This window comes from Bufo bufo, chromosome 11 (genome assembly GCF_905171765.1).
Source record: "Bufo bufo chromosome 11, aBufBuf1.1, whole genome shotgun sequence".
Taxonomy (NCBI): Eukaryota; Metazoa; Chordata; class Amphibia; order Anura; family Bufonidae; genus Bufo; species Bufo bufo.
Genome location: NC_053399.1, coordinates 20,708,976 through 20,730,778, shown reverse-complemented (window position 1 = coordinate 20,730,778; position 21,803 = coordinate 20,708,976). Strand labels below are relative to the sequence as shown.

General features: G+C 44.6%; 2 protein-coding genes across 6 annotated transcripts in view; one reads left to right on the top strand and one right to left on the bottom strand.

Annotated features, from left to right (window-relative positions):
• DGLUCY (D-glutamate cyclase) overlaps positions 1 to 9,419 on the top strand; it is a 131,308-nt gene extending 121,889 nt beyond the window's left edge. The window contains exon 14 of the mRNA XM_040412108.1: positions 8,570 to 9,419. The gene's annotated coding sequence lies outside the window, so the exon portion shown is untranslated. The remainder of the gene's footprint in view (positions 1 to 8,569) is intronic.
• Positions 1 to 21,803, bottom strand: part of CCDC88C (coiled-coil domain containing 88C) — a 139,924-nt gene that overhangs the window by 72,061 nt on the left and 46,060 nt on the right. Inside the window, exons 19-30 of one of the 5 annotated variants that reach the window (XM_040412102.1) lie at positions 21,396 to 21,557; positions 19,628 to 19,905; positions 18,415 to 18,558; positions 17,289 to 17,475; positions 16,185 to 16,330; positions 15,992 to 16,081; positions 13,095 to 13,333; positions 8,580 to 8,768; positions 6,971 to 7,039; positions 4,262 to 4,330; positions 2,131 to 2,432; positions 1,144 to 1,365 (exon numbers count right to left, since the gene is read on the bottom strand). In XM_040412102.1, the coding sequence (XP_040268036.1) occupies positions 1,144 to 1,365; positions 2,131 to 2,432; positions 4,262 to 4,330; positions 6,971 to 7,039; positions 8,580 to 8,768; positions 13,095 to 13,333; positions 15,992 to 16,081; positions 16,185 to 16,330; positions 17,289 to 17,475; positions 18,415 to 18,558; positions 19,628 to 19,905; positions 21,396 to 21,557 (2,097 nt within the window). Of the gene's footprint in view, positions 1 to 1,143; positions 1,366 to 2,130; positions 2,433 to 4,261; positions 4,331 to 6,970; positions 7,040 to 8,569; positions 8,769 to 11,969; positions 12,370 to 13,085; positions 13,334 to 15,991; positions 16,082 to 16,184; positions 16,331 to 17,288; positions 17,476 to 18,414; positions 18,559 to 19,627; positions 19,906 to 21,395; positions 21,558 to 21,803 lie in introns of those variants that run through there. The other 4 variants (XM_040412103.1, XR_005774852.1, XR_005774853.1 and 1 more) reach the window with 4 other exon arrangements.

Here is a 21,803-nt window from a genome sequence, read left to right as displayed (position 1 = left end):
CTGGCACTTTTCCATGTGCATTCCGCATCACGGATGCGGACCCGTTCACTTCAATGGGTCCGCAAATCCGGAGGTGCAGAACGGAACCCTACAGGAGCACTACAGAGTGCTTCCGTGGGGTTTCGTCCCGTACTTCCGTTCCACAAAAAGATAGAACATGTCCTATCTTTTTGCGGAACGGCCGGATCGCAGACCTATTAAAGTGAATGAGTCCGCGATCCACTGCGGCTGCCCCACAGACGGTGTTCGTGCATTGCGAACGCACACGTTCGTGTGCAGGAGGCCTTAGACTAAGTTCACACGTTGCGGATTTGCATCACAGATCCCCACAAAATTACAGCATAGTGAAAGTTGGAGTCCTGCAAACTTTTTTGTCTGCTGCATGTTCATTATCTTGCAGATTGTGTTTGGATTTGCAGTGGATTTTTAACACTGAAGTCAATTGACTTACAAGTTACTACATCTAAAAGCTAGAATGGTTTACTTGCAGATCGGCAATGAAATCCCTGTCAAAATCTGCGTAAGATTTAATTGCAGATTTTTGCGTAGAATTTATCTGCACGAAAATCCACAACAAGAGAACTTAGCCTTACACTTTTGAACCAATAACCAGGATGCACGCAGTCATCATGTTAGGTGGCCATACAAAAGACCAAGGGGAGCAGGCCAACATTTTCATCACCACTCTTGATTCCCTCTTCGCAGCCGGAGGTTGCGCCAAAGCTATGCTGCAGCAAAGGCCTCCTAGCTGCTGTAGATTTCTATCTTCTTTCACGCCAGAGTCGCTAGTTCCCCCAAATCTTACATAGGATCATCTATCTCTCAGGGTATTACCACCTTTTTCCTAATTGCACAAAATGTCCTTGATTTATGAGCAGCACATAAAACTATTCCAACAAATATTTCAGGAATGCTCAGACATAAATCAGAGTTGGTTAATGCAGCCCTGCACAGGGTGAAGATTAGATTGTTATTCACCTCCCACAGTCCCGTAATGTTAATGTGCACATGAAGAAAACATAGTGACTCCCACAGGTGAGTGCCCCAACGGGTTAATAAATGGCGCTCCAGAATATCACATAGTGTTAGACATGCAGAGTCGGTGGGTGAGAGGATAGTGGACAGAGAATTGCTGTGGAATACCCTGGGGATATATAGCGAGGTCGCTCTCCTGTTAGCCTGCTCTGCGCGTTGCCTCCATGCGCAGTTCTCGAGAGATGGCGACGAGGTTCCCGACGATGGCTCTGAACGTTCCTTGAGTTGAAGCGTGGGAGAAGGGGAAGGAATGGAAGGGTGGAGGGAATCGGCCTCTAACAGAAACTCCTGAAGGGTGATGAGCTCGCTGTCAATTATACTGTGCCGGCGCTGGAGGAGAGACGGGGCGTAAGAGCAAAGATTATCAACCTCCCATAGAAAAGTGAAAACTACCCAAAAACCTGCACTTTTAGCATTTGTTTACATATAACATTGAGCAACGCAGCAAATACTTTACCTTTAATAAATGAAATCACAGCTGCATTCTGAAAATTCTGCTACTTTACTGTTAAAGAGGTTTTTTTGAGCTAGGTGGACCCAGGACCCTCGCCAAGAACCGTCCATTGGATAGGGTCTGTGCTTGGTATCGCAGCTCAGCCCATTCCCTTGAATAGGACTGAACTGTGCCTAGACCATGTGACCCACAGACGTGGCATCACATCACTAGGGCAAGGCCGAAGCGCTCATCAAGCCCTTCGGCCTTTTCCTAGTGATGTGATGCCACGTCTGTGGGTCACATGGTCTAGGCACAGTTCAGTCCTTCGGTCTTTTCATACAGCTGATCGGCGGGGGTGCCTGGATGGGTCATCAATATAATAATCCTGAAAAAAAAAACATTTAACTCTCAGGTGACAGAAGCTTGCATTAACCTGTGGGATATATAATTACTAATATGCAAACTTTACACCTTTGAGCATTTAAAAGAGTAAATCACAAAGTGCTCATAATTGGAAATGTGTTTTTTTTATAGTTTTCTTGTAACAGAGCCTATAAATTTAGGAAGTGCACTTTACTTCCAGCTGCCTCTGCGAGGCCTGACCTTTGCAGTTCCATTGCTAGTGGAGTCTGGCAGTACTACCCTACCCAGACACTTACAGTGGGTGGAGACTTCTTATTACTCTCATCCAGAAATTCTTCCAAGGTCACCATCTCACTGCCTGGAGACCCCGACCGTGGCCTTGGCAGGGTGCGGCTCGGTGGTCTCCTCTCAAGATTGTTGTTGTAGGACACCGGGCTGTTTTGGTTAGAAGTGACTTCCAGTTTAGTGCTGGAGCTGAGTAGGGTCGAGCTGGGGCGACTGATGTAGCTGTCTCTGGGTAATGTGGCAGCTTCCTTGGTGGGAACAAAATCATCACTGCTCATACTCTCTGGTCTTCCTAGAGGGAAACCCGACGATCCTAGATAAAAAAATATATATATTTAATCAGTCTTTCAGGAGTAAAATATTGATGACCTATCCGGTGGAACCGCACCAATCACCTGTTTTAAGAGGCCACAGATACTCCTGGGCCAGCGACATTAAAGGGGTTTTCTCACCTGAGACCATGGGGGCATATCGCAGGGACCCACACCCATCTCCTAAACGGAGACCCAAAATGGTGGAGTCCGCACTGTGCATGCGCAGCTGCCCTACATTCATTTCTATGGGGCTGCCTAAAATAGCCGAGAGCTGGATCAGCTATCTCAGCTATTTCCGTCAGGCCCATAGAAGCGAATGGGAGCAGTGGTCGGTCATGCGCAGTGCACTCCTATTCACTTCTATAGGGAAAGCGATTGGTGGTGGCCGGACCGGAGTCCTCCAGCCACCACTTTGCCCACTCCGTTCTCGATATAAGTGTGGAAACCCAGCGGTGGGACCCGCACCTATCAGACAATGGGGGTATATCCTAGCGATATGCCCTCATTGTTTGAGATGAGAATACCCATCAGTCACACTGCCTATGTGCAGTGCAATCTCTTTCAAGTGAATGGGCCTGGGCTTTAGTACCAAGCGCAGCCGCTCTACAATGTACGGCACTGTGCCTCACCGGAGCACCGCGGCCTCTTCAAACATCAATAATGTACTCCTGGAAAACCACTTCAAAATCAATAGAGATCTGACAATTAATGATAATTCTACTGAAACATGTTGTAGATGATCAGTGCAAACCCCAATGTCCATCTTATGAGCAATGGAAATCGGTTGCATATTTATAACACAGGCTTTATATTTTATTCCAGTGTGGTCAGGCTATTTATTTAAATTAAGCTTGATCATTGTTTAATGAAATATTTAGCAACTTTCACATATACAGTACTTTGGCCGTATTCACACGTGCAGGTTTCTGTGTATTTAGGTCCGAGTTCTGCAGTTAAAGGGGTATTTCCAAGATCTTGTTATTGATCGCCTTTCCTTAAGACAGGCAATCGGTATCTGATCGGCAGGAGTCCCGAACCACACACCCCGACGATCAGCTGTTTCAGTGTAGCGCCATCCATTGTGTAGTGGACGGAGCGGGTTACTGCAAAGTTGCTGTCTTTGACTTCAATGTGAATTTCTGGTACAGGAGCTGCTGCAGAACAGCTGATTGGTGGGGCTGTGAGTGTTGGAAACTGTATCATCATCCCGAGGACGGCAATACAGTTGAATTCAGGAGGACACCTGCGGCCGCTGGCCATGTGCATAAGTAACTGATGCTCCTACGTGAAATAATACAGAGAGCATCAGATGTTCATGTACCTGCCTGGCGGCCAAGACTGCCCGGGCATCGGCCCACCAGGAAATTTCCCTGTAGGGTTTGTGGCCAGTCCACCCATGGTCTCTCCTAAGGATATCAATAACAAAATCCTGGAATACCCCTTTAATGCAGTGTATTTTATACCCATCACATGCAGCAGGAACTAGTGGACACAGTGCAGGTTTTATAATCCACAGCACGTTCATGATTCTGGACGGAAAAGCCCTGGATTAACCACAATGGAGCTAATCCGCATGAGGATTCCCTGCAGAAATCAGGGTTTCAGCCTTGGAGCTCTACCGTAGATTCTTTGAAAAATGCATGCTGGATTCGGCCATGGCCTTTGTGTTTCATTTCTTCATCATTTCTAAGATCTCTGCTTGCAGTTAGTGAATGGGACCTGATGGTTTGGCACAGTGGTATCCAGTCTAGACAATCCCCTGTATGAGTGCTACCTCTTCCCTGTCCTGATAGTCTGCTATGAGGGACATACAATGGGGATCACTTACCCTTTGAGGTCTGCGGTGAGCTGCTGGTGGATGAATTTCTGCTGTTCTCTAAGCTGTTGGGCCAAGGGACTGGAAAGAAATATTTTTGAGTAAATGGAGAGTTGGATGGAATGTGGGGGAAGGGAGCAACATGGTCTTAAAGCGACCCTCTGGTTAGTCACATTAACCGGGGAACAAACAGAACACTAAGGCCCCTTTCACACAGGCAAGTTTTCCGCGCGGGTGCAATGTGTGAAGTGAATGCATTGCACCCGCACTGAATCCGGACCCATTTATTTCTATGGGGCTGTGCACATGAGCGGTGATTTTCACGCCTCACTTGTGGGTTGCGTGAAAATCGCAGCATGCTCTATATTGTGCGTTTTTCACGCAACACAGGCTCCATAGAAGTGAATGGGGCTGCGTGAAACAAGCATTCGCAAGCAAGATCAGATGCGGTGCGATTTTCATGCATGGTTGCTAAGGAGACGATCGGGATGGGGACCCGATCTTAATTATTTTCCCTTATAACATGGTTATAAGGGAAAAAAATAGCATTCTTAATACAGAATGCTTAGTAAATTAGGGATGGAGGGGTTAAAAAATAAACAAATTTAACTCCCCCCATCCACTTGGTCGCGTAGCGGATCTCCTCTTCTTTCTTCAGGACCTGGGTAAAGGACCTTTGACGTCACTGTGCTCCTCACATGGTCCATCACCATGGTGATGGACCATGTGATGAGCGCAGTGACGTCATCAAAGGTCTTTACCCAGGTCCTGAAGAAAGACTAGATCCGTTACGTGACCAAGTGGATGGGGTGAGTTAAATTTGTTGATTATTTTTTAACCCCTCCAGCCCTATTGTACTATATATTCTGTATTCAGAATGCTATTATTTTCCCTTATAACCATGTTATAAGGGAAAATAATAAAATCTACAGAACACTTAATCCAACCCAAACTTCTGTGAAGAAGTCTGGGTACCAAACATGCAGATTTTTCTCACGTACGTGCGTGCAAAACGCATCAAAAAAGCTTTGCACTCGCGCGAAAAAAAAAAAAAACGCACATTTTCCCGCGATGCACCGTATCCTATCCGGCCCTCACACGCGACGCCCTTGTGAAAGAGGCCTAAGGCTACTTTTACACTTGCATTTTGTGCGGATCCGTCATGGACGGATCTGTTCAGATAATACAAACGTCTGCATCCGTTCAGAACTGATCCGTTTGTATTATCTTTAACATAGCCATGATGGATCCCTCTTGAACACCATCGAAAGTCAATGGAGGACGGATCCGTTTTCTATTGCGCCAGATTGTGTCATAGAAAACAGATCCGTCCCTATTGACTTACATTGTGTGTCAGGACGGATCCGTTTGGCTCAGTTTCGTCAGATGGACACCAAAATGCTGCAAGCAGTGTTTTGGTGTTTGTCTCCAAAGCGGAATGGAGACTGAACTGATGCCTTCTGAGCGGATCCTTTTCCATTCAGAATGCATTAGGGCAAAACTGATCCGTTTTCGAGCGCTCGTGAGAGCCCTGAACGGATCTCAAAAACAGCGTTTTGCCAGTGTGAAAGTAGCCTTACCTGCTGACCTTTTCAGTTGCAGATCCACGAATTTACAGGCTCCTCATCTGGCATCCAAGATGGCTGCACCGCTTCTCGGACTACCTGGTGCTCACTGTGCATTTGGGAGTCTAAGACACTTCCTGCTGTCCTCGGATTGGCCAGCACTGCTCATGTGAACAGTGCTGGCCAATCCCAAAGCAGGGCTGGACAAGTAGGAAGTGTCTTGGACTACCAAATGCACCAGGTAGTCTGAGAGGCGCTGCAGCCATCTTGGATTGCAGAAGAGGAATCCAGGAATCGGTAGATCTGCAGCAAAAAAAAAAAAACGAAGAGGAGGTCACCAGGTAGCTTTCTTTTCATTCCCCACCGCCGATCAGCTGTATGAGGAGACGGCGCACGCAATGCCACCTTATTTCCTGTTTGCTGCTGCTGTCAAAAACCATTAAACGCAGCAGCGAACAGGAAGGGAGACAACACGTGTGCACCATCTCCCCATACAGCTGATGGGCGGGGGAGCCACCGATCTGATATTGATGACCTATCCTGAGGATAGGTCATCAATAGTAAAACCCCATCGTATGGATAGCAGATAACAATGTGAAGCAAGAATCATAAAATGTCAATGTACAGTTCTCATTAACGAAGGCCAAGCAGAAATGGACACGGGGCTGGTGTCATCCCAGCAGGAGAGCGCCATTGATGGGAAAGGTTATATATTTCTACCTCCTCCACATCACATGCATCTTAGACACGTGTGATATTGTTAGCACTTTGCTGATATTACACCAGTCGGCATACTGATACACATCTCTCATCTCTATGGGTTATAGCAATGAGTATTATACATTGACATCTTATGATTCTTGCTCCACGTTGTTACCTGCTGTTCATCTGACGTAGAGTATACTGATTAATTACTGGTTATGTCCTCTCCCCCCTGTGATGTCGCCCTTTTCTTCGTTGTGGGATTTATTTTTACACTCATCTATGTATTTCATAAAAAGTGATTATTTTATACACTGGTGAAGGAGTAGAATTTTGCTTGGGGCACACAAGAGTCACTTCCATAAAAGAGGGTACTGTGTGTATGCCCCTTGTCACACATTGCCAATTTGGTATATTTATCCAGAAAGGGTTAGCTAGCAAACAATCAATTTACCACGAAGTCCTCCAGGGCCGGGTTCATGATCCGGTAACTGCTCATAGAGGTTATCATCAGACTTGTAACCTAAACGTAGAAAATTCAGAATGTTCCGTAAGTAATTAAATGCCAGAAAAAAACAAAAAAAACGAGATCCATTGGAGATAATTTTTTCTCAGCAAAATGTGTGACAATTTGATATGGACTGTATTGCAAAGGGTAAAGTCTGCGGAGTAAATTGACCTTTGGTGTGGATTTTAAAAGGAGTTTACCTTCAGGGTAGGTCATCAGTATCAGATTGATGAGGGTCCGACTCCTGGCACTCCCCGCCGTTCAGCTGGTTAAAGAGGGCACAGCCTCTTCAACCAGCTGATCGGTGGGGGGTGCCAGGTGTCAGACCCTCATTCATCTGATATTGATGACCTACCCTGAAGATAGGTCATTAAAAGCCACACCACAGGTCCATTTACTGCAGTGTGTGGATGAGATCTGCTAAAATCTTGTCCACTTTGCAGGCCGTGTTCCCTGTAAGCTGTGCAGCTTCCTTTATGCCTCGGCTCAGGACCTCTGCAGGCCCGCTCACCGCTGCAGCCTGGACTTCATGTAATGGTGTATGCCTGAGCCGTACTCTAGGGAAGCCCACCTTGGCAATGCACACAATTTTTACTGTGTGCATTACTGTAGTGGGTATTCCTAGAACTCGGAACAGGCACCCACCCTACTGCCCACAGTGCCCTTAACGTCCTGACATTATCCAGTGTCAGGACGTTCCTGTGCGGCGCTCCAAGATGGCCACGCCGCCTTCCTCATGTTCTCCTCTTCCAGTTGCAGCAGCGCATGTGCAGCGTGGGAAAAGAGGAGGGGGCGGCATGTTCTTAGACCTAGCTCCCCAGCCAAAGTGTTCAAGTGACGTCCAAGATCCCCAAGGGCCAAGCCAAGTAATTGTAATTTTTCATGTGGAATATGTTTCTGTTATACACATATAGCCTACACTGTGCCACACAATATACAGTATACCGCTACACTGTGTAGGGGTTATACTGTATATTCTACAGCATGGCGTAACCTCTATACATTTGCTGTACAATATACATTAGTTCCTGCACCATGCTGTATAATATACATTATAATCCATACACCATGCCGTTGGGTTATGCTGTATATTGTAAGGCAAGGTGTATGGTTTATAATTATACTGTATGGTGCAGGAATTATAATGTACAGCATGGTGTATGGATTATACTGTATATTTTACTGTATGGTGTATGGATTATACTGTATATTTTACTGTATGGTGCAGGGATTATAATGTATACTGTACAGCGGTGCTGGAATTATAATGTATATTATACGGCATATTGTATAGCATGGTGCAGCGATTATAATTAGTGATGAGCGAATCGACTTTTGATGAAACATCCAAAGTCAATTTGCATAAAACTTAGTTTCAATACTGTACGGAGCAAGCGCTCTCTCTTCCCACTGAAATAAACAGGCATGCTTGGCTAACTCCAGATTGTATGTTTTTGGTGCCGCCCTTTATATAAATGCTGTACATAAAGCATACATTTTTTGGTAACCTGTGTGTTTAACAATGCAATCTATGCAGGGAAAATCAGAAACTCACCTTTCGGTCGACCTGGCTGCTGTGACCCGGGGCTTCCTGCTGGGCTCAGGTGGATCGCAGTGGTGGAGAAGGCCCTGGACCCAGGTTCTATCCTCCTCGAGCGAGAAGTCCGTTCTGAGCCCTCCATCTCCTCACCGCTTCCTCCATGATAAGACATCCTATTCTGCTTGGGACCAACATCGACCAGGACTGAAGAACCAAACAGCACACACTCTAGTGAGCAGAACGTATATATGGAGCGGATACAAGAAGCCCTGACACAACGCACAATGGTGGATGCCGACACTTAAGTGAATTGTCCTTAGAAAACTGACTACAATGAATCAAATAGAATGGGTTTTAGAATATATTGAATGTAAGAAGATTAAGAAAATTCTCACTTTATTGTAAGAAATGTATTGTAATCTGCTTACTATTGTGAAGCCCACCGGATCTCGCCTACATTGCCAGCATTTCTTTTACGTGAATGCAGGTTGTTAAAGTGGCAGACACTGCAAGATCCAAGGTTGGATCAGTCAACAGGTATATTGTATGTATGAAGTCTAAAGCCACCTTTCCACAGGACGATAATCAGACAGGTTATTATAATATCCTTCTGAGACATTCCTACAATACACTGGGGTCAGATCCACTGTGCGCTGCGTTAGACCTTGGTATGGATAAAGCAACAAAAATTTCAAGCAATGTGTTATCCACTTCACATCAGGGAGACAATATAAGGACAAGACATAGGTAAGGGTCTTTGGCAAAAACACAGCATTCTTGGAGGAGTCACCATGACCTTCACTACATGAGGTGGTCCCAGCCCTGTACTTTGTATAAAAAAAAAATTCATCTATATCCCCCTCAGACCTGGATAAACCTAACAGACAGATCCATATTTTTTTTTACTATCCCATCTGCCCAAGGAATTTCTTAGTTCTTCCCCTATTATGTCACGTACATTGCGACCACATGGCAGTGTAGTTTATGCAGACCTTCGTGCTTCTTGCGGATTTCCCTCAGATCTCACCCTTTGCAAAGTGAAATCTGCACTCACAACTGACCTACTGCAGATTTCAAAATCCAAACCGTGTAGAGGAGATTTTGAAACTCATCTACTTTGCTGGAACTTCCCTACACTGCTGATTTTCCTCACGAAAATCCTCATGTAATACGCACCATGGGCAAATACCCTTAGGGTACCCGCACACTGGTGCAGGCAGACTTTGCAGAAATTCCACACGAATTTCCCTGTGTATTTCTGCACCGTATCCACGCCATAATCTGCATGTGTTACTTGCAGATTTTATGCGATTTAGTCGCAGATCTTACATTTAAAAGGGTAAAATCCACATCCCAAAAAAATAATAAAGATTCCGCCTGGCATAAAAAAAAATCTAAATCAAAGTGTTCATTAGATTTGTCAAATCTCGTACACTTTGCTGGTACTGTATTACTCTAGTTTTTGCACATGAGAATCAGAGCAGAAAAACCACATGTACCCCCCAACATGTGCATATACCGTTTACGGTTTTACAGCAGCCACTGTCCCCATGATCTGTACGTAAATGCAGAGCACAGATAATGTCACAATAATGGAGGAATTGAGTAGTCTTCTGATCAGGGAGCATGATGGGTGGTGCACACACCACCGAATATAAAGGGCAAATAGGAAATAAACCAAGTTTCACCCTATATCAATAAGGCCTCATGCACACGACCGTATTTTTTATCCCTGTGCTAGCTGCATTTTTGCGGATAGCACACTGATCCTTTCATTTCTATGGGACCATGTACACATCCATATTTTTTGCAGAACCGTGTAGCTGTTCAGATACAGTCTTGTGCATCAGGCCTAAGGAATATAACATCCATGTGCTGGCGAATGCAAAGTATCCTTATACAGACTGGATGCTCTTCATGAGCTTCTTCTGACAGACGTACAGGGAGTTAATAGACAGAGCGTGCGCGGCAGGTTAGAGGGGAGAAAGCAAAAACTGGACATGCGGGGCAGCTTCTGGACAACAGGGATCATTAGTAATGTCTGGTCAGACATGAGGGGAAGCCTCAGCGTGACGAGGGAAGTATCATTCATTTCTACAGTGGCCCTATCCTAAGAAACCTTGTGTGATGTTGCCCTCTCTCTCTCTCATTATATATATATATAATCACTATTTGATCAGCCTTATGGTATATTATACCCTACTACACCCAAACAAATTAATCTTTAGAAAGCTTCCCACTGCCCTCTAGGTGGCAACTATGTCACGTCCGGTGGTAGGTGACAACTGCCAAGCTGTGGATGCCACTAGTAGCACCAACCGGAATCTGAGAATTACTCATAATGTCAAGGTAGTGCTACTTTTATCTCATTGTCTAAGAAATTAACTTTCCAAGGCCATGCAGAGTTATATTCCACCCCCAAAGAGGTTCTGCAGCAGATAATGTAACATAAGGCACAGTGTGCCCTCTGCTGACCATTTAACTCAAATTGTGCAATGTATAATTTCCTTTGACCCAGAATTCTGTCAGGAGAAAAAAAAAAATAATATAGCACATTTTGGTGCACACCATTGATGCACAAATTTTACAACTTTTTCTGATTTTCTGCCACTCAACATTTTGGGAAAGTGGGCAGATTTATCTCTACATGTGTGGCATATCGTTAGGATTTTCTAAAGATGTAAGATGAGAGCAGGTCCCACCTTGGAGGTCCCGTCCTCAAGATAGACCACCCTCCATTCACCGCAGAAATGACTGAGCACTGGCAATCCCATAGTGGTGGATGGAGAAGTAGCCATGCATGCATGACGTCCTTTGCATTCACGGCTATGGGATTTCCGGCAAATAGCAGATTGCGCCCACTTGGCTATTTTCGGAAGTCTCTTAGCAGTGAATGGAGAGGACGTTGTGCATGCATGGCGTGCTCTGCTTCACTTCAGTGGTCCCATTCTGGAGATAGGAGCAGGTCCCAGAAGTGGGACCCGCGCCTATCTGACATTTGTGGCATAGTCTAACCATATGCCACGAGTGTTGAGATGGGAAAACCCCTTTTTTTTTTATAAATTCTTTATTTTCCATTTTCATAAAGTTAAACAACATATATGCAATGATGTGACCCCTTTAAAGTCGCCATCTTAATGCATTGGAGTGATGGCACACAAAAACTGTAGTACACTAATGCCTCTACTCAAAGTGTTCTCAAACAGTTTGCACAGTTTGATAAATTTGGTGGAATTTATGGAAAAAAAAAGCTGGTTTAAAAAATTACCCTCATGATAAATTCTCCCCCCGGTGATTTCTACAAAAATAAAATGATACTTCCCCTCGTCACACCAGATAACGGACACAGCAGCGCAACATGTCACAGGCAAAAAGATAAATTCTGCAGGGAACAGGGAGACTTACGCTGCCCGGACAGACGCTTTCTGGTCAGTGGTCATTGGGTGGAGTGTCAGTTTTAAGAAAGGGGGTGGGGAGGTCTAATCTTCACGTCTTTGCTTCTTGGGAAACATGCAATTTACAGACATTACAGATCATGGGTAGGGATTGTATTTTGGTCCATCGGGTAAAATGTATAAATATGGAGAGTAATAAATTAAGGGAGGTACGCTCTAGAAAAAGAGATGACAGAGAGAGCGTCAGAAGTCCCTGATCTCCGGAAGGGAGACAGAGCTCTTATGAGTAGTAGGTGAGATGTCTACAGATGACCAGAAACGCAGGCGCTCCGAGAAACGGCGCTGACTCTGTGACGCCTTCTTCTCTTGACTCTTGCTTTTCAAAAATGGAAACTTTTTGCGGGGGGTGGCTGGATAGAAAGAGAGGTCACCAGGCCGGACAGGAAAGAAGTGAGATGTAAATGGATTAAAGAGTGTTAAATGCAGAAATAAATGGAGACATTAATTGCATCTACCTTTAAGTTTTGTAAGAAAACAGAAGCATTAGAAAATTTACACTTCAGTTTTTGTACTACAGAGTATCATTTAACCATTCTCCACATAGATACATGTAATATCTGTTGCCACCACTAGGTGGCAACCTGTCTGACAATTCGAACATAGACTGCCACCTAATGGTGGCAACAGGCTGCAGAGATTTTTCTTGCAAGTCTGTGTGCGCTGCTGAATCTCCCTTTGGAGCAGATTCTACTTAAGACATTGCAGAAAATTTCTGCCAGATATTGGCCTAATATTCACATTTTCGGATGTATGTACGGTATATACAGAAGTATCCATGCAAAAAAAAAAAAAACAGCTGTGGATACAATTTTTTTTCTGGTGCAAACTATTTTATTGCCACTGAAAATACCCATTCTACAACTGGAACATAAACCACTGTAACTAGTAGATGACCAGGCAAAAATACCTGCTTGCTACAAGCCAATTGGCAAATTTAAAAATATATATATTTTTTTAATCTTAATGATGAAGACACACTGTCTTGTAACTGGATAAAAAGCTAAGTTCATTGACTCTGCAAACAGCTGATCTCTCGAGGATATTTCCAGGAATTGTGTTCACTCACACAACTTACCTTTGCTGGTGAAGGACTTTGCTGCGTCTTTCTCATCAGACGCCAGAGAACAGTTATCTATATTCTCAGGCTGCACTCTCAGGGGCCTGGTACAAGAAGGCGATGCAGCCATCTCCAGGTTCTCCACCGTCTGCGTCTGGTTGGTAACATCTCCCACCGACTTGGGTCTCTCTCTGGAGCTCTCTTTCCTTGGTTTGATGAGTTTGGCAAGAGCTCGAGCGCCCGACCAGTGATTCTTCCTGCAGACAGAAAATCCCAGTAAGAAAACACCACTATACATATTGAACACGGCCATACAGTGCCTGCACTATAGAACTATATATTGCAAACATAATACAGTACATGCATGATGTAGCACTGTCAAGACATATGTGAACATACAGCACGTCCCCTGTGCAAGCCTAGTACTGCCATACAGTGCATGCATCATATATTCATACATGGCAAAAACATATTACATGAACATAATACTGTCTTGTAGTTAACATGTGGCACCATACTGTGCACACCTAATACTGCCATGCAGTGCCTACATCATAGAACTATATATTGCAAACATAATACATGAGCGATACAACACTGTCACACAATAAATGTATGGCATCACACTGTGCACGCTTACTACTGCCATACAGTGCCTACATCATAGAACTATATATTGCTAATATAAAACATGAATGACATAGAACTGTCAGAAACTAAACATACTGCACCTCCCTGTGCTTGCCTAGTACTGCCATACAGTGCATGCATCATATATTCATGCTGCAAAAACATATTACATGAACATAATACTGTCTTGTAGTTAACATGTAGCACCGTACTGTGCACACCTAATACTGCCATACAGTGCCTACATCATAGATCTATCTATTGTAAACCTAATACATTGTCATGCAGTGAACACACAGCGCCATACTATGCACACCTAATACTGCCTTACATCATAGAACATATATTACAAACATAATACAGGGACTACATAGCATTGACAGACTGTGCACACCTAATCCTGCCATGCAGTGCCTACATTATCAACCTTTATACTGCCAACATAATACACTGTCATACAGTGAACATAAAGCATCATATTGTGCACACCTAGTCCTGCCATACAGTGCTTATATTATAAAACTTTATACTGCTAATATACTGTCATACAGTGAACATATAGCACCATACTGTGCACACCTAATCCTGCACATAGAACTATACATTGCAGACATAATATAGGCTCTTCAAAATACTGTTACATAGTGCACTAGCAATACTGTCAGAAAGTACACCATTTATACTCTTTATACTTTTATAAAGTGCCATACAGTGTCCAAATAACTCCACAGCCAGGGCCACCAGTGATCATCCACATAACCGTATTGCAGCTATAAGTGGAGGGGATGCGGCGGGCCTCTGCACATGCGGTCACCCCAGTGGCGGATCCAGGGGTGGGCAACGGGGCACTAGGCCGGCAGCGGCGGCCCGATGACGTCATCGCACCGCCTGAGCCGTACAACGCGGGACACAGGCCGGAAGAGGCCTGCATCGCATCGCTGCCAAGGAGGTAAGTATAAGTGTTTATTTTTTTATATATACAATACTTTTACTGCCACTTAATGGGGGGGCTGTTATTACTGGCACATACAGGGGGGGGCTGTTATTACTGGCACATAATGGGGGGCTGTTTTTACTGGCACATACAGGGGGGGCTGTTATTACTGGCACATACAGGGGGGGCTGTTATTACTGGCACATACAGGGGGGGCTGTTATTACTGGCACATACAGGGGGGGCTGTTATTACTGGCACATACAGGGGGGGCTGTTATTACTGGCACATACAGGGGGGCTATTTTTACTGGCACATAATGGGGGGGCTGTTATTACTGGCACATAATTGGGGGCACTATAGGGGCATCTACTGAGGCCACAAAGAAGGGGTGTTTTATATGGGGGGGCTCTGTACAGTAGAATTTTATACTGGGACACATTATGGTGGGTACTATGGGGAAGGGGGAGAGGAGCACTATGGGGTCATCTACGGGGGCACTAAGAAGGGGTATTTTATACTTGCAATTATGGGGGACACTGAGGGCATCTACTGGGGCACTATATATGGGGCATTTTATACTGGTACATTAAGGGGGGCACTAGAAGGAAGGGGGGAGAGGAGCACTATGGAGGCATTTACTGGGGGCATTATATTGGGGTATTTTATACTGGCACATTATGGGGGCACTATGGGGACATTAGCTCACCTGGGGGCATTACATACATCACATTATAAGGATAATTATTTCTATTGGGGGGGGGGGGGCATTATGGTGGGCTTTATTACTCCCCCATGGTATGACCCCCTAGTAGCAGCACCAGCCTCTCCCTGCTCTGCTATCCCTCTGCCCTTTCTCCAAATCTTTTTCATGAAATCTTTCTCATTAGGATAAAACACATCAGCTCCACGAGCCCCCGGCCAAGTGTTGAAGTGGTGTCCGAGATCCCCAAGGGCCAAGCCAAGTAACTGTAAGTTTTCATGTGAAATATGTTTATGTTATACACATATAGCCTACACTGTGCCACACAATATACAGTATACCGCTACACTGTGCCACACAATACACAGTATACCTCTACACTGTGCCCCACAATGTACAGTATACCGCTACACTGTGCCACACAATATACAGTATACCGCTACACTGTGGAGTCTGTTCTATAAACACCATTGTTTTGTGGCGGCGGACAGAAAATAATCTGGAAGTGCCCCTCCCGAGATCAGGCTCTGGATCCGCCACTGTGTCACCCTACCCCGACTGTCAGCAGAGATCTTGGATCTTGCTGTTAAGGCGCTTATATCTCAGTTCTGTGCGACATATGGACCTGACAACGATCGGTAACACCTACTTCTTGGGCGCAGGGTCATAAAATTTATACTGGTCCATTATTTTCTCCTCCAGCTTCTCCTTCTGTCGTCTTAGGTCATTTAATTTATCTCTATGGGGAGGAAGGGGGGAAACAAAATGTCACATGAATAGTACCAACAGTGCGCAACAGATTTCGCATTGGGGGCCACGACCTCCAAGCTACATGCACCTACATGTACTGTTTCTGCTCCTCGTAATAATGCTCTTTACTCTCCATACTAGACTCTAGCAACATCTGGTTCTGCTGATTCAGCATCTGGATCTGGCTGAGCAGGTGGTGGTTCTCCTCCTCTAGATTACGTTTCAGACGGCTCATCAGCTGCAAGCACAAAGACAACGTGACAAAAAATCTAACTTCATTACATGTAAATCTATTATACGTCAGGATTTAAAGGGAAATAACTAAAGCACAAGAGCGCCACGCAGTGGCCAGTTGTGGAAATAACATAACTGGGGGTGCTCTTGTTTAAAGGGGATATCTAGTTGCTTATTTTCCAGAAACAGCTGTAATATCAGTCCTGGGCTGAACGTTTCTGGATAAGTAAGAAACCCCCTTTTTAAAAGGTTGTCTGAATTATATAAAAACCCTGTGAATGGCCTAAAACGGGGGTGCTCAACCTGCGGCCCTCCAGCTGTTGTAAAACTACAACTCCCACCATGCCCTGCTGCAGTCCTAAAACAACCCACATACTCTGTACGACAGATCTGTAATGACTTGCACTATACTATTATAATGTAGTTTATCCGGCATCGTGAAGGCTATAAAAAAATGTAAAAAAAAAAATCCAAAATTGAGGGTTTTTTGCCTAGCCACCACAAAAAAAAAAAAAAAAAGGGATAAAAAGCTATCAAAAAGTCTTATGTGAATGGTACCAATGAAAACTACAAGTCGTCCTGCAAGAGTGAAGCTCTCACATAGCTTCTTAGGAAGAAAAATAAAAAATATTCTGGGTCTTGGGTTATTGTCCAAGAGTAATACAACTACATTTAAAAAAAAAACTCTGTAATCTACCCATCTGATCTATTTATCTAATCTGCCTATCTTGCTGTAATCGTACTGCCCGAGAGAATTTAATTGTCATGTTATTTATGCCGCAAAGTGAATGTCGCAAAATTTACAATGTGAAAAATAAAAAAAAAAATAACCCCCCCAAAGAAAGAGTTAATAAAAGTCACTCAGTGAGTTTTGTGTAACCCAAAATGGTATGTTGGGGGTTGCAAACCATACAATGTCATACGTTTTATACATTGCGGTGCAATCAGCGGCCTCGTCCTACCTCACAGCGGTTGTCCAGCTTGGCGAGACTGATGTCCATGTTCTGGTGCTGCTCCTTTAACTCATCAAACTTAGCCTGCCATCGGGTCAGCTCCATCTGGGCGTTGTTCAGCGAGCTCTTCGTATCCTTGGTGTGTTTGTGTAAAGTGTTATATTCTTCTTGGAGCTCTCCGTGCAGGAATTTCAGCCTGTAACGGGACAAAAAAAAAATATATATAAAAAAAATTGGGAGTTGGGCCAAATTCTATTCTCAGGATAGAGTATAACCATCTGATTGGTGGGGGACCCCACTAATCAAGAGAATGGTGGTCCCGTGCCCCCAGATAAATAAAGAGCGGTAGGTCGCCTATGACCACTGTCTGTAAATTAATTCTCAATGGCACTGCCAGAGATTGCTGGAGTACACTTGACTATCTCTGTCACTCCGGTAGAGAGGACCTCCATTCTTATGACTGCAGGAGTCCCAGCTGTTGGACCCCCCCCCCCCCCCCCCCCCCCGAATTAATCTGGATACTGAATGAAGCTCATGGGGTCCATCATGGAAATCAAGACCTGTCCCTTTTACCTATTGAAAAGAGGGCAGTGAGTGTAGATTCCTGCTGCAGCAAGCTGCCTCCTAGTCAGTGTGGTGGTCGGGCTCGGGCCCATGCTGCAGACCGCAAATCGCCCCTTTGTACGCTGTCCCTTTCACTTGAATAGGGTCCATGATCCACATCCGACCGTCTGCACTGCAAAAAAGTAGTGCATGCAATACTTTTTTGCAGTGCGGAGGCGCGGACAGAAAACCCACGGAAGCAGTCCGCAGTGCTTCCGATCCGTGCCTCTATTCTGCACTGCACCATATCATCCGGATTTAAGTGAATGGGTCTGCATCCGTAATGCAGTGCACACACAGCTGGTGCCATATAATGCGGCCCGGATGGCACACGTTCCTGTGCATGAGCCCTTAGTCTGATCTGATGTCTGAAAGGAGAAGACTTTAATTGGATGTGTACAGGGCCACACACAAGAAAGGACTGCAACCAAATCAGAACAGGGAGCAGAGGGACTGGAAAGCAAATTTAAAGTATCAGGCGCCATAAAGTGCCCCCCCTCCCATTACAGAAACCCCCGACGGCTGCTCTCACCTCTCAAGCTCTTCTTGTAGCTTCTCATTCTCGCTCGCAGCCAAGAGGTTCTTCTTCTTTTCCTGCTGCAGCTCTTTATTCTCGCAGTTTAAGGCTTTGTCCTGTTCCTCCAGCTCTGCTTTGTAGCGCAGCAGATTGTTGTAGCTGCAACAAGACAACAATTTATGTAAGATAGAAACTCAGTGGCCTCGAGCCTATCAGTGTGGGATTAGCCAGAATCTCAAGGTCCATTTTAATTGGATCGAAAGCATCAATGCTGTCCTCTTCACGCAAATGAGGAGTTGTTACAGTGTATCGTTGTAGGTAAGAATAATCAGCCTGAAGTTCAGGACAGGAGAAAGATTTACCATATGTTGTGGTTGATAATTGCCTGCACTAATACACTGTTACACACTGCAGCTGTATGAAAAAATAAAAAGTCAGGGTGAGTTTTCAGCCAGTGGGTGCGAAGAAGGTTTCTGTTTAGTGACAGCAAGCAGAGATTTTGAAATAGGGAGGAATTAAAGCTTATTGAAAGGGGACAGAGATTCCAGTAGGACATGGGTCAGCAACCTCTAGCACTCCAGCGGTTGTGAAACTACAACTCCCAGCATGCGCCATACATTTCTATGAGAGTTCCTAGAACAACAGCAAAAGGCATGCATGCTGGGAGTTGTAGTTTTACAACAGCTGGAGTGCCGGAGGTTCCCGATTCCTGTCTTAGATACTCAGATTTGCCTATGGGGAAATTTTTTTATGATTGTATCTTTTTTTTCCCTTTCAATTGATCTTCAAAAATGTTCAGCTGTTTAAGGGATACAGGGGTTAAAAAAATTTAAATCAGACTATTTGCAACCTGTCACTTTCTGTTTTCCTTGAATCCAGTCATCTGATGGCTCATGTAGAGCTCTGATCTCCTGACCTCATAAACACTCATTACAGCTCAATTTTTAATCAAACCGTTTATGAGGTCAGGAGATCAGAGATAAGAGTTACACACGAGCCATTAGATGACAGGTTTCAAGGAAAACAGAAAGTGAAGGCTTGCAAATAGTCTGCATTTTAACCCCTGTATATCCTAAACAGCTGAACTTTTTTTTTTTATAAAGACCAATTGAAATCATTTTTAGCCCAGTATGAGTAAAATGCAAGGTGTCCATAGCCTTTGACAGGTCAGAATTTCCTAGTTAAATCTTTCCTGCTGCGCTCATCACCCAGCTGCCTATCTCCTCACCTGTCCTCCAGGCTGCGGTACGTCTGCTCCAGGCTCTTGTGCTGTGTCTTCAGGCAGCTGTGCTGACCGATGAGCCCCTCGTACTCCGCAGACTGGCGTTCGTACAGGGACACCAGGTGATCGTGGTCTCGGAGCAGCGCATCATGGCTGGCCTTGGCCCCCTCCCTCTGGCGCACCACCTTCTCATTCTCGCCCTCTAGGGTGGACAGCTGGTTCTGCAGCTGGGAGATCTGGGATTTTAAGGAAACACTTTGGGAAGCAGCCGCTGAGCTCTCGACCTGAAACCAAAAGATGAATGTGAACAGGTTTTAACCCTGCACACAAACCTTTACCCAGTCAAGTATGATCTCTACGATATGCAGTTCCTTAAAGGGATTGTCCAGGGTTTGGGAAAAAATGCCCATTTCCTTCCTGACCATGGGTGGTGCAGCTCAGCTCCGCTAAAGTGAATATGAGCTGCACTTCTATACCCAAACAGGGAACAAGTGTGGTGCTGTTTTAGTAGAATGCCCATTTTCTTTAACCCATAACGGCGTTATGCGTCTGCGCGTGTATGGAGCGGGCCAGGATCGCCCCTGTCATTTAACCCCTCAGGTGCTGCGATCAACACTGATTACAGCACCTGTGAGTGAAGGCAGAGGGGTGCGGCTACCTCTTCCTTCTGATTGGAGCCCCAGCAGTGAAATGGCGGAGCTCCGATCGGTTGCCATGGCAGCCTAGACGCTGCTGAAGCCATCCAGGCCTGCCATGGCATTCTCCATACTGAGGCACATCTCAGAGAGGAGAGTGCAAAAACCCTATTCACCCTAATAGATCTCTATAAGGGTGAACAGGAGAGGGGATCAAAAGATCTTATGTACTAGGCCCCTAAAAAAGTGAAATTAAAAAAAAGAAAAAAAAAACACCAATATATAACATATTGGGTATCGCCTCATCCAAAAATGTCTAAACGATTATAGAATATAAAAAAATTCCTGTGCCTTGAACGCCGTAACGAAAAAAAAAAAAACGAACAAAACTTGACATTTTTTGGTCATCTTGTCCGCCCAAAAAAATTGAACAACGGTGATCAAAAACTCTTACATACTACAAAAATGGTACCAATTAATCTACAGTTTGTTACGCAAAAAACAAGCCCTCATACACCTCTGTAGACCAAAATATTTAAAAGTTATGGTTGTCAGAATATAGCGGTGCAAAGAAAATTTAGATTTTTCCAATGGTTTTTCTTTTTTGAAAAGTAGCAAAACAAAATAAAAAACTATTTAAGTTTGGTATCGGCGCATTCGTATTGAGACACAGAATAAGGATGTCAGGTCATTTTTAGTGCACAGAGAACCCTGTGATGTGAAAGCCCCAAAAACCTTGGCGGAATTCTGTTTTTTTTTTCAGTTTTGCCACACAAAGAATTTTTTTCTAATACAAGACATGAGCGGAAAAATTAAAAAAAAAGTTATGGCTAATGGAACGTGGGGAGGAAAAATCCAAAATGTCAAAATGGAAATAGGCCCGGTCTCTTATTTTGTTTAAACACCTGCATTTATTGAAACTAAGCTGAAAATCTGCATTTCCATCTATACCAGGGTACAGCAACCTTCAGCACTCCAGCTGTTGTGAGACTACAATTACCAGTATGCACACTTGCTCGGCTGTTCTCAAAACTCCCATTGAAGTGACTTCAGCATGCTGGGAGTCGTAGTTTAACTACAGCTGGAGCGCTGGAGGTTGCTGACCCCATGTCCTTCTTGTGTAAGGTTGAGCAGCTCACCTGCAGATTTGCAGTCTGCGTCTGCAGAGTCGTGTTGTTTTCTTGCAGGAAAGTGATTTGTTTCTGCAGCGCCGCCCACTGATTATTTAGGGAATGGTTCTGGGTCTCCAGATGCCGCAGTTGCTCTTTCATCAGCTTCTTCTCTGCCTGTAACGCAGCGTTCTAGGTAAGAAAAAGGGGAAAAATATCAAGTGAGAAACTGGTGGATAATCGATTAGGTCACACATAGCAGGATACGCAGCAGATTTTTCGTCTGGATTTGCAGGCAGGAAAATCCGCAGAATATTGCGGTAGTGTCAAAGTGGACCAGATTTTAACAAACTTTCATTCTCAAAATCCACAGCAAATCTGTAATAATTTTTTTTTTTGTTAACCACAGACGTGCCCTTTAGCTTTATTCGCAGGAGG